The sequence below is a fragment of the Miniopterus natalensis genome, chromosome 12 (assembly GCF_054644295.1).
Source record: "Miniopterus natalensis isolate mMinNat1 chromosome 12, mMinNat1.hap1, whole genome shotgun sequence".
NCBI classification, from domain to species: Eukaryota; Metazoa; Chordata; class Mammalia; order Chiroptera; family Miniopteridae; genus Miniopterus; species Miniopterus natalensis.
The window spans coordinates 66,287,195-66,300,376 of NC_142092.1; the positions used below are offsets into that span (position 1 = coordinate 66,287,195).

The 13,182-nt window shown below is 42.7% G+C and overlaps 1 protein-coding gene across 5 annotated transcripts in view; it reads right to left on the reverse strand.

Annotated features, from left to right (window-relative positions):
• The window catches only part of DENND1A (DENN domain containing 1A), a 405,649-nt gene that overhangs the window by 191,762 nt on the left and 200,705 nt on the right, over nucleotides 1-13,182 (reverse strand). For all 5 annotated transcript variants that reach the window (XM_087822901.1, XM_016210953.2, XM_087822900.1 and 2 more), the window contains one exon: nucleotides 6,123-6,233. In XM_087822901.1, coding sequence (XP_087679027.1) covers nucleotides 6,123-6,233 — 111 coding nt within the window. The remainder of the gene's footprint in view (nucleotides 1-6,122; nucleotides 6,234-13,182) is intronic.

Sequence of the window (13,182 nt, forward strand, 5' to 3'; positions counted from 1 at the left end):
GGGGAACCTTAAAAAATAGACATTCTGTGGTTCTATGCTACTAGACCTTTTGAATCAGAATGTCCAGAGGTGGTATCCAAGTACCTGAATTTTTAGCAAGTTCTCTGGGCAATTCTAACACAACCAACCCATGGATTAGCATTTGAGAATCACTAGCAATCTGAATCCTGTGTCTAGTCCAAAACGCTCACTGCCTGCTGAAGCAATGGGAGAAGAGGGAGGAAAAGAAGGAAAGAACTAGGAGATGACCAAGGCTGGTTGAAGTCACAGCAAACTTAAACTATCAACGATTAAGCTGTTTATAACTCTATATCTTACAGTCTCTAGAGCATCTCAAGGTTCTTGAACAAGAGAAAACCAACTCACACATAATTAAATGAAGAACATAGTTCAAAAGCAGTTAATTGTATTCACATTTAAAAACCAGAGAAAAACCACATAAATAAAACACACCAATCTTCCCTCCTACTTCCTGCCAATGGAAGTTCCATTCATTTATTTCTAACAGTTTCTAATATTCTCTGAGCCACAATAAAATTTTATGTGATGGAGATTAGAGAGGCTATGCTATTGGGAAGTTTGGCTGCAGAGTCTATATTTCATGCCACTTCATTACATTTTGTTAAGGATTTCCCTCTTCGCCAAAAGGACTCGTTTTCTTCTCACTTTGAATACTCTTCTTAGGTTGTTAGTGTGAACTAGGCTAATCTCTCTCCTTTTTAACATATAAAAGATGAACAAACAAAATGTTCGACTTATTTTATTTTTTATATAGAACACTAAATTTAGTCTTAGAATTCTCTGTTTGGTAAGTTTCCAGTTACAAGGTCTTGGCTTCCCTTGAGCACAGTTTGAAACAAAATAATGCAGTTTGTTCCTACGGCTGGAACATGCAGAGTGGAGTGTGCAGGCAAAGGGGCCCTGGCTCTGGTCCAGTGTTTCAAACCTTCTTAAGCTGCCACTCTCATCTCTGATTCAAGGGCTGCAGACAGGCAAACAGGATTAGTTCTTTCCAGTCCAGAATAGCTAGCTCTACACACATCACTCAGGAACCCAAACCTTACAAAGGCTGGCATGGTCACGACCAGGTGGAGTTCACCAGGAGAGAAGTGAAAATAAAGCCCAATCTGAAAAACTCCCAAGTCCACAAACTGGCTCTTCTTAGGTCACAAGACCAGGTGGTGCTAAGACAATGGACGCTGTTTGTGGCAGTGGGCTGGACAGGAAGACGGGGAGGGTACTCATCTCTTCACACCAACACAGAAGCTCTACTAAGGGCCTGCCCAAGGCCCACATTCTCTGGGACTAATATTTAGGAAGAAACTGACAGGGAAAAGATACCAGTTTAGTCTCCCCTCCCCGCAAATGGGGTACTATCAGAAAAGTAATAATTCTTTTCAGAGTTATGGGTACCAAATATGTAGGTGTGGAGGCTCAATTAATGAGGTAATGGTCTTACCACTATACTGTGCTTCTTGCCTAAGAACCTGTTTTAAAAAGCACCCACTGAATAAAACACATGTATCTTCCTTTGGGAACTAAATATGCCTTTGTCATCATGTACTGGATATTCTTAGTTTTCTAAACTTCTCGTAGTAGCCCTGAATTACAGGAGGGGAGAATAGGGCGGATACATAGGACCGGCAGGAGCTGCAGCACAGGAACCCTGCAGCCACAGTGAGTCAGGGAAGGTATGCCCCAGGAACCCCCCGCCCCCCGCTGTGTTCACTGCAGGGGACGGGCACAGGTAGGGCTGGGACACAGCAGAGGCCAACGCCACCCCACATAGGAGAAAGCTGGATCTGAACCATGCTCAAGGAAATGGGGTTCCAGCTCACAGAGTAAGTGTGTTCATTAGAAATTCACATATCGGCCGCTGTTCCCCTGGTGCAGAGAGTGGTGCCAGGCACATAGCAAGTGTTCACTAAATCTGAAGAAAGCGGAGATGCGCATTAAAAGGCAACAGCCAAGGCTGACATTCCTTCTGTGATTTCAGATCCAGGGTCAACAGAATCACAACGAGAATATTTCTCTGGGGACAAATGTCAAAGGGAACATATGACAAATGGAGAGCTACCAAGGAGGCATATGAGGTAGTAAGAAGGGGGTTTGCTTGGAGCCACGTGAAGCAGTTTTTAATCCCATCTCTGCTGGTCATCTTAGACAAGGCACTTCAACTTCCCAAATACCAATATTCTCATCTGCAAAAGAGAGTAAAATAGCTCCTAGAGTTGTTGCAGAGCTAATGGGGGAAAAAACACACGAACAGCACAGTGCCTGGCACACAGTAGGTGGCTCAAAATGGTTTGATTAAAAGAATTTTAAAAGAATTTTAAAAGGGTATGGGGCAGGAAATTGAGGACCTCCCCTATAAAATATAGAGTATGACTCTAAACGAGGGTGACTACTTGCTTAGTCTGTAGGTGCTACTACCTCTTTGGCAGTCTTGGAACTATCTGCAAACTACACAAGAAGCTCCTCTAATTACTATACAATCAGGACTTATTTTTACCCAAACCAGCAACCTTATCCATCAGATTTGGCTCAGACTATCTTTTCAGCTCTTTATGAGGATTCTCAAATTTCCTCAGTGGGACAGATTCTTAACAATGTGTTTCTGGCCCTTCTGACAGTCCTCACACAAGGATTCTGACAATGGTTTGAGAGGCTGCACCCAATAAACATGACCTGGTCCCCAAGGAAAGCACTTTGAAGGGGCTAAGACTCCTTTGTATGTGTAAATCCTGGATGTTTCTCCCCCGTCTGAAGCCAAAGCCTCCCCTCCCCCCACACTGCATCATGATGACCTATTTGCATGTCCCCAGCTACTCCATCTCTACGACAGGTCACTCTGTAAAATGGGGATATTACCAACCTTCTGGGACGCCTGCTGGAATTACATATCATCTGTATAAAGGTCTTGTTTTAGATCTACCTGCTACCCATAAGAGTTACCAAAAAGCAATATGGATTAAACTCAAGATATGAAAATCTGGAAGAAAAATGGGGCCTTTGTGCTAGAAGAAATCACACTGAAGTGTTTACATTAGAGAACAAGATTTGGTTAAGCTTTCCCTATTTATCATTTATAAAGGAAAACAATCAATATACATTAACTGAGCAAAGAAAACAAAAACTTACATTTTTCTTATACAGAATTATCACAACATTATTGACCGAGAAAGCGAGAAATGAGTATTACCTGACTCTGGACTAAATATTGCTGGGTTTGTCTCTACTGAAGCAGTCATGTTTTAGAAGATGGCATTCTAGAGTGTTCAACAGCTTTTACCTGTCAGCTGCTTAATGGGTTTGAGGAGCATTAAGCCTCCATCTTTTAAAAAAATTTGAGAAAAATGTGGTTTGTCGAGGTGTGGCAGGCTGCATCTCGATATGTCGAAAGAGGGTCCTCAGAAACCTCAGGCTAAGATGGCCTTTGTGTTCTGCCTCTCATGAAAAAGAAAAGCCAGTACTGACGAAATAAAAGGCAACAACTACAAAACTGTTAAATTCTGAAATTGGAGAGGTCCAAAGGCTTGTCTCACACTGCTGTCTGCTCAGCCACTTCATCCCCAGAGAAACTGCACGTGGCTGATCAGGATGTCGCTGGTCGCACATGAGATATGAGGAGATCCCCCTCTCCCCAAAGAGATGTCTACCATCCATCAGTAAAGTTCAGCACTCAGATAAAAATCAACTGTTTGTTACAAAAGTGCTCTACATGTTTCAGAGCAATACATGTTTATAGCCTTAAAAACAAAGCAAAGTATGCAAGTTAAACTGAAAAGCAGAAATCCCTCCAAGATACTCCTCGCCCTTACTCATGGTAACTGCGCACAGTACTCATGTCCTTATTTCTAAATAACTATTCCTTGACTTAAAATTTTAAACATTAACATCTGACTTCCCATTATAGATATTATTATAAACATATACATACACTATATGACAGACTCTGTTCTAAGAGCTTTGCAAGTATTAACTCATTTTAATTTTACTTGACATGAGGTCACTGGTGACCTGAACAAGAGCTGTGTCAGTGGACAGGTGGAGGTGAACTCCCCAGAATCCTGAGGAGAGAATGGGAGAGAAATCAGACAGTGTCGCCTTCTCAATAAGGCACTCTCTGGCCATCTATCTAAAATCGCGATCCCTGCCACCTCACCGCTCCCCATCCACTGTCCTTCTCTGCTTTATTTTACTCCTTACTACTTATCATTAGGCTACTGTAAATACTACTATGAATGCTATGTATTAAACTTACCTTGTTTATCCAAGGTCTTCCCTACTAGAATGTAAGATTAATGAGGACAGAGATTTTTGCCTATTTTATTCACTGTTTATGCCCAGTACCCAAAACAGAGCCATGAAAAATACTTGTTGCATGAAGTCAGGCTGACAGCAGAGCCGTTCGCCATAGAGGACAGACAATTCATCCACAGGGTGGGTGGAAGGGGAGGGACCCACGAGATTGACAGGTGTGGTATGAGCTCCTGTGCTCTCCTCTGAGGGCTTCCATCAGATAAGTATAGAAATTCCAGGTTAGAAATAATTTTCCCTTAGAAGTTCAAGACACTGCTTGACTCTTTTGGTTTCTACAATTGTCACAGGAGGCCCTGGCCGAGTAGCTCAGTTGGCTAGAGTTTTGTCTCAATACACCAGGGTTGTGGGTTTGATTCATGGTCAGGGCACATACAAGAACCAACCAATGAGTGCATAAATGGATGGAACAACAAATCTCTCTCTCTCTTTCCCATTCCCCACCCCCCTCTAAAATCAATAAATAAAATAGTCACAGCAAAATCTTCTGCAATTTTGATTCTTAGCCTTTGCACAAGAATTACTTTGTCTCTATCCCTGTATTGTAAAATTTCATGTAAAGGGCTTAGTATCTTTTTCAACTTCAAAAATTCTGAAAAAATGTATATACAAAAGTGTGTATATCAAATAAGCATCTTTTAAAGGAAAAAAAACCCTGAAGACTCCAAAACCTAGCACCTAACTCAGTGGTTGACAAACTACAGCCTGAAGACCGAGTCTGGCCTGACTCCTATTTTTGTAAACAGAGCTTTCCTGGAACACAGCCACAGTCACTAGATTACTGGTTATAACTACAAGGTCAGAGTCCAGTAGCTGCAGCAAAGACCATCTGTTCTACAGAGCCATATTCCCCACTAGACCTGGGATAAAAAGTTTCCTGACCCTATCCTAGCTCAAGACAAAGCCAGTCCTTCTGATGTCCCTGAATGCTTCTTCCCAACATACTCTTCACTCCCTTTGAGGAAACTACTACCTAAAATTTGTGTTAAACATCTTTTCCCCCTTGTAGTTCGCATGTGTCCCTAAGTAATGTGCCCTCAGTTTTTCCTAGTTGAACTTTATATGAAATAAATCATACTGCATGTTCTTCTGTAGCATGTTTCTTTTACTTGGAACTCTGTACTGGAGACCTAATCACGCTGACAGTGTTCATTTCACTGATATAGTATCCACTGCATGACTACACCACAATTTATCAGTTCTCTGTTGATGGTCATGTGGGATCTTTCAGGTTTAAAACACACACAAAAATGCTATTATGAACATGCTTGTAGATGTATCCCACTATACGTGACCAAGGTGTGTGTAGGTATGTATGTGTATGTGCATGCGTGCGCACATGTGCAAGCCCACACACAAACAAACACACACACATAATTCCACCCAGGACTGGTCAAAACAACCAAAAGATGTTCACTGCAGGGTTATCTACTAAAGGATTAAGCTTGAGTGACTGAAATGGCCATCAAGAGAAGAATGATTTAGTAAATGATGACACATCAGTGTAATGGAATACGATATAGACATTTAAAAACTGACGATGATGGGCGCTTATGTGGAAATATGCAGTGTTCATACACATGATCAAATGGAAAACTATTTATAATTGATTGTGAAGCTATAAGAATAAATGAAATGTGCACTGGCACCGTAAAGGCACATGAATGATTAATGAAGATGACATGTTACTATCTGAGGGACTGTGGCTGATTTCTTTGTCTAAAAATTTCTTTCATCTTTCCAAGACATCCTTCAATTGAAATAAAATAATTAAAAAGCCCATCTCAAGACTGTCTACTCACAGTGCTGAGTTTGCTGCAAATGATGAGTATCCGGCGTTCGTACAGCATACTGGCGTACAGATGTAACATGTTGTTTACATCCACGGCCACAAAATATTCTGTCAGATTTCTCTAGGAGAGAGAAGAAGGGGAGGTTTGTGCCTTATTGCGTTGGTTCTTATTACAGGCAGTATCTAATAAAAGCATGAGAAACAAAATAATCAGGAAGTATACTCTGCTCTTCCCCTGTCCTACTCTTTCTACCTGGGGACCAAGCATGAATCCCATTCATGCATGAAATCATGAAATGCAGAGTTGGAAGAGACCTCAGAGATGACGCAGCCTGAGCAATTATACCTGTGTGGTGATTGCAGCTTACAATATGAGGTCATCCACAGTGCTGCGCTGCTTTTCACAGAAGTTCCTAAAGGTAAGCAAGACAGGAAGTCTGCAACCTTACAAATGAGGAAATCAAGGCTCAGAGAGATATGCCAAGATCAAAAGTCTAGTAAGCAGTGAAGACAGGACTGCAGCTCAGATCTTCTGACCCCAGATCCTAGAACTTTCCCAATGCACCGTGCCACACGTCTACACAAAAGAAAGTACCCGGGGACCAAAGTGCCTCTGGCACAGAGCCCATTTCTGTCCCACAGATCCCACCCACAAAGGCCAGCGAGCTCCTCTCCTGCCATCACGGCTGGTGTCCCCCTCCTCCACAGTTTACATTCTTTAAAACGACTCAGCTGGAATGAAAGCAATCTTGAAGATTTACAATTTCTAGGTATTTCACTCAAAAAAGGAAAAAAATCAAAGGCAAGCAGCAGCAAGTTGTGACAAAGCAGTGTTTTAACTGGCTTTTGTCTGTAGCCTGGGCTTCATTCCTTTAATTAGTGCTATAGATTGGTACTCTTCAGATTTCAGAGGAAGTGTAATGCGTTTCATTTCTACAACCCTTTCTATACCCACCTGACTTTAATAATACACATGAATATGCTAATTTCTTCAATGTTACAGCTTTTCAATGCCACACAATATAATCCCCTGAAAATGAAGGGGGTGGGGAAGGAAGGAACGCTATTGCCAGGGGTTGCAATTTATAATAATGAAAGATCTATAACCCATAAATTCAAGTAAACCAGGTAGATTTTACATGCAAAATAGCATAAAATACTTTCCGACAATATGATGTATGGGTAGGGAATAAAATCAGGCACTTATCTTACAATTTATTATTGTTTGATTGGAGTACCAGGTTAACCATCGACCTTTATAAAGAGTGAGTTAATAGCTCCGTACACTGGCTACCTACCAAGTGCCAGGCACTATACCAGGTGCTGTGTATGTGTAATCTTATGCCATCTTCACGAAACCCCACTGAAGTATTATTCTTTTCAATGCATAGCTAAAGAAAGTCTGGGAGAGACCCAGTAACTGGTGGTCAGAATCTGAACTCAGAGTCAGCTCCACAGCCCATAGGCTTTCCCTTACACTACACTGTCCCACTGAAGTACTTTAAACATCCACAGTATATAAGGCTTTACATATTTTACTTCACTTAATCTTGAAACAACTCCTTGAACAGGTATTATTATCTCTGTATAAAGGTGGGAAAACAGAGGCATGGAGAAAGTGAAGTGCTCTGACCAAGGCAGACAGGAGGTGGGTGAGGCGCTATCTGGCCTTGGGGGCAGATCTGTCCCTAAATCATGTCCTTCCTTTTTGTTGGTTATAATTTTTTACCCTCATCCAAGGATATGGTTATTGATCTGGGAGGGAGGAAGGGAGGGAGGGAGGGAGATCGATTGGTTGCCTCCCACGTGCGACCAGACTGGGGACTGAATCTGGGTGTGTGCCCTGACCAGGAGTGGAACTCGCCACCCTTCAGTGTCCTGGACAACAACTGGGGCTGTGCTCTTCTTTTATGCCACTAAAACATTAGATAAAGTTGTATTCAGAAAAAGAAAGCACAGCATAGTAACAAAGAAGGACCAAAGTGCACCTAAGAAAGAGAAAAAACATTTGTTAAAAATTAGCATTACCCTATGTACTGAGTAATCCTTACGTGCCAGACAGCAGGCACTTTGTCTCAGGTCCCTCTGATCTTCTCAAAACCCTTGGGAAGGGCATTATCACCTCTATTCTACAGGTGGGAAAACTGAGGCTCAGGAAGGTTAAGTAATCTTCCAAAGGTCACCCAGCTAGAAAGGGCCGTTTCAAAATCAGGTCTCCTGAATCCCAAACTCTTGCTCTAACCATCAATCCTACCTGCCTCTTAACAAACTTGAAAAGCCAAAGAAAACAAAAGGAAGGCAGTGAATTAGTCGACAGGCTTCTCTCTCACCCAGTGGACTGAGGATGCTGAGCTAATGATGTCAGGGTGGGGTTTGCTCTGAAGACAGTGACATGGCAGAGCTATTCTCGCAAACAAAAATACAAGGCCCTCAGCTGAGCATTTCAGTAAAATGCTTAACTGCTGATGAATTACATGCATTTTTCTTTTAGGAGAGGATGGAAGTAAAAAGAAAATAGAAATGAGGAGCTTAAAGAAGGCCAGAAAGCCCATTAGCACTTTTGACAGATCCAAAGATAACTCTGAAGCCACCAAAACGTGGCCTCAAGAGTCTGCCAAGAAGCTTCACGCTGGGTAGAAATATGTTACACAGCTTGCCGTCCAAATAAGGAGACACAGCGTCAGAGACAAACCCTGCGCCTTATTTTGGTGGAAGAAAAAAAATCACAAGGATACTTCTGTGGATGGGGAAGAGAACATCTCTGAAATAAAAACACCACTTGACTGAGGCATAACCCCCAAGCCCAATAATCATGCTCTGAGAGATTCAGGTGCTTGTTCTTAAAACTCTACACAGGTACGTTAAAAATATGTAACATTTAGCCAAATTCTCTCTAAACTGTCATGTACTTTTTTTGGTATTTCTCATCCCATCTGTGCTGATTACCAAGATATTTGTGTCTAAACAGAAGCTGTCTTTCTTATCTGCTTCCTCCCCTGCCTCTTTCCTTCTGGGATGCCACTGCCTAGGCGGGTGGGAGTGGGTGGGAGTGGCGACAGCCCTGGGAACCTTGCTCGGCCATGGGAGCACCTGGGAGGCAGAGTGGGCTTTGGAGGCAGTACAGGGGGGCACCTGCAGTGCTGACCCAGCCTCATCTCAGAAGAAAACCCCTTGGAGAGAGGGGACTCCTTCCCCATGTCTTAAAGCATCTAGTGGCTTAAGCCACACCAATCCTCAACTTCTTAGACCTGCCCTACCTTTTCACACCCTAGGCCTTCACTTTTGCTGTTTCCTCTGCCTAGAATGCTCTTCTCTTCTTTAAGGACACCCACTTACTTTTCAAGACCCAGCTGAAATGTTACCTCCTCCAGGAAGGCCTCCTCAACTCATTTGTCAGGCTCCCCTTTGTGCTTCTATGGCAATATGTCTCTATCTTATAATAAAAACAGGCACTTATCTTACAATTTATTTTTGTTTGATTGTAGTACCAATATGTTTTTGTCACTGGACTGAGGTCCCTTTGGGTAAGATAACATATCCTATCATCTAGCAGTTTGATGAAGGAATGAATCAATGAATGGAGAAAGCACCTGCCTGAAGACCACTGCTCCATAGTTGGAGTGTGAGCAGTGTGGTGTAGAAGGAAACACACCAGCCTGGAAGAGGGATGGATGGTATATTAGGAAGAACAGAGCATTTGACTTCAGAAAACCTGGGTCTGAGTTAGATGCAGTGGTCAATGACTCAGTAATGGTGAAGGGCCCACAGGAAAAGAATTTGCATTGGCGACCCAGTCAGATAAAATAGCTGGGAAATGTGGGTGGGGCCTTTTAAAGGTATCTGTGGCTACATTTATTAAATGTGTAATAAAATAGGTAGCTTGTTCATCAGGTAACGGGCAGTGGGGAGAGGCTACACAGAAGCAGCTGTTCATTTCAGACAGGTCAATGGTATTTCTCAGATGGGTAAGATTGGAGTGTGGGGGATGGGGAAGAAGAGAGGCTTCCAGGACAAGCTGTCCTGGGTCAAGGCTGCAGGCAGAGCATACTGTGAGCTTGCATTTATAAGACACAAGGCGTGCCACTCCCCGAGCACTGTGCTTCAGTGGAACTGAGTCTTCAGCCTCCCATTCCTGTCTCTATAACCAGCCAACCAACAAACACTTATTTAACTCCCACTGTGTGTTTAGTGCTATCCTGGGAGCTGGACTTAACAGAGATGAATTAAACACGATCCCCATTTCCCAGGAGCTAAGTCTGGAGATGGGAGTGGCATGAGACCCAGAAACCCAGTGTTCAAAGTACTGTGGTCGAGGCTGCACATGTTCCAGGGCTGGCTAAGAAGGGCAGAGTCAACTCTGCAGGATGGATATGGGGAGAAGGCTGCGGAAGACTTGTCAGAGGAGAAGATATCTGGTCTGGGCCTCCCAAGAGGAGTTCACTCAGTGGACAGGGGGAGAAGGCTGTTCCAGGAAGAGGAAAAGGCAGGGAGGAGAGTGCAGGGCGGGGCGGGGGCTGGCATGGACATGACGACGACACATGCTGGGGCAGAGAAGCTGGGCCCAGATACTGTGGGAGCTGCTGAAAGATCATGACACAATCACATCTATGTTTCAGGAAGATCTTCCTACAGGTCTTATGGAGGAGGCACAGGAGAGGGCACAAGGAAGCAGGGCAATTGGTAAACAGCTACTGCCACATTCTGGGAAAGAATGATTAAAACAATCAAACTATTGAGATAAAAGCTTTGGATGTGGATGGGACAGATTTCTGTAAAGAGGAAACACAGGACTTGACAATGAGTTAGGCTTGGGAAGCAGGGTGGAAGAATCTGGATGACTGCTAGGCTTCCAGGTTACTGTGCACCACACCTGTCCACTTGCCCAGTTTATTTTAAGGGTGAGTCTATTTATTCAATGAAGGATCAATCTTCTTTCTAAAGAGCCAATAATCCTGCCAAGAATGGTATTGGCCCAGTGTCCTGGATTACAATGCCATCATGGCTAAGCCCAAATAACCACTCCCTTTATTCCTTGACAATTACTTCTCCATGTGTCTCCCCTGCTAGGAAAGGAAAACCTTGCTGAGAGAGACTAATTCCCAGTGCCCATGCTCAAAAAGGCTCAGTTTTCTCAGTGCCATTACCTTTTTAGGTTTAAGGATAGTTCTTTACTATTTATGGAGTTTAAGCATTATTTCAGTTACATATACCATTATGTGCTCCTAAGCATTTTTCTACCCAGCTAAAATTAATTATGGGCCCATTCTGTAGGGTTGGGTAATAGGGATACAGAGCTGGAAAGGGCCCCAGTCTGAGGGAGGTCTCTGGTTAGCGGGACACAGTAGCCTGGAAGGTGAGTTTCAGAAGAGGCACGTGCAGCACAAGCTCCTTAAGTTCTCCCAGTTTCCATTTCTCATCTCCACAAATAAACAGTGGTAATGGTGCCTTCTTTCTCGAACCCTCTGTGCCTCTAAATCAAGACAAAGAGGAAGAAAAGGCACCTGACAAAACCCCATTTCCCCCAGGGGAAGCCCCATAATGGCTGCTCGCTTCTAGCTGTCCCTGCTGGCTCCTGTGCGATCCAGGTGGCTGGGGACTTCAGGCCCACTGTGATCCACACCCGGGGTTAGGAAGCAGGTGGGGGTGGGGTGGTGATGGGGAGGTAGAATGGGCCGATACAGTGGGGCTTAGAGAAAAAGCGTCTTAGGTTCAGTACCTTAGGGAAATGAGATAATCCTCCAACCAAAGAACCGACTCTAAGCTGGGTACTCCTTGGAGCCTTCGGAACAGATGCTAGTCCGCCCCACGGTCTGTCATTTTATTCGTCTTTGTGGCTTTCAGCTTCGTACACAGCATAGACGATAAAGACTTACTGTACTGTGTCTGGAACAGGCTTGCAAGGCAGGAGGCTTGGTTTTGACAATGGGTCTTATTTCCTGAAATAACTCCTGCTCAGATTGTTTTACCATAATGTAAACCTTTCAAACCCTCAATTGGCCTTTTTAAAAGAAGAATTTAGGTTCTCTTAGTTGTGTGGCATTCTTAAAAGGGAATTATACATTTGGATTCTAAAATAATCTGTCTGAGAAAGGATCCCACAAACTCACATAAGCAATCAAATCAGAGAAGTGCATTATAGGAAAGAAAGCAGAGTTTACCCCAAGGCCAACTTTTCTCCCTTTAAGTGAATGGAAAAACCATTAGAATAAACAATTACCTGATAACTCTTAAGAGCAACAATGGAATTCTCTATAATCTCCGTACTTGATTATAGGGCTTCTACTACCACCCCAACTTTATTTGTGAACGTCACGATGAGTTCATAAATCTTTTCTGTATCGTGGTGCATCTTTTGACAAAGTGGAGTCTGGGCAATGTAACATGTAACTGTCCACTTGAAATGCTTTCCTCGCATCATTAACCACTTGGTATGACACTGGCCAGATAATTAAGACAGGTTTGTTTAATATTCCAAATGATGGTCTATATGCTTACCCATTAATCAAAAGTATACTTCAAAACCTGGCCGCTAAAAAAATCCCTTCTACAGCCAGTTTACAATTTAATTATTACTACATATCTGTTCATGATCTGTGACTTTTTAAAATGCAGGTCAACTATTTAAAATTTATAAAGATTTATGCTCATTTAATTATTGTCTGTATAAAATTAATTCCTACATGTGTTATCTTGATAGATAGAGAAAACCCTGATGAGCAATTACATGGTGGTAGTCTTTCAGTAAAAGGAAGAAAATATCTTTACAAAGAAATTGAAGAAATAAGGAGAATTAACTTCAACAGGCATCTGAAAGTGGAAAAAGTTAATTCTCTACCTTTGCTTTTTATTAATGTCTTGCAGATATAATGGTCCAAAAGCCAAGTGAGAGAAACTATTCTTTTTCCTTCTGAGGGCGGCTGCATTGCTCACCCATTCGTTCTATAAACATATATGGAGCATCTACTATGTTCTAGGTTCACTGCTAATTATGGAGACACAGTGATGAAAAAATACTGATCCCTGCCCTTGGAAGGAGAGAGGATATTAAACTAATATTCCCATAATTAATT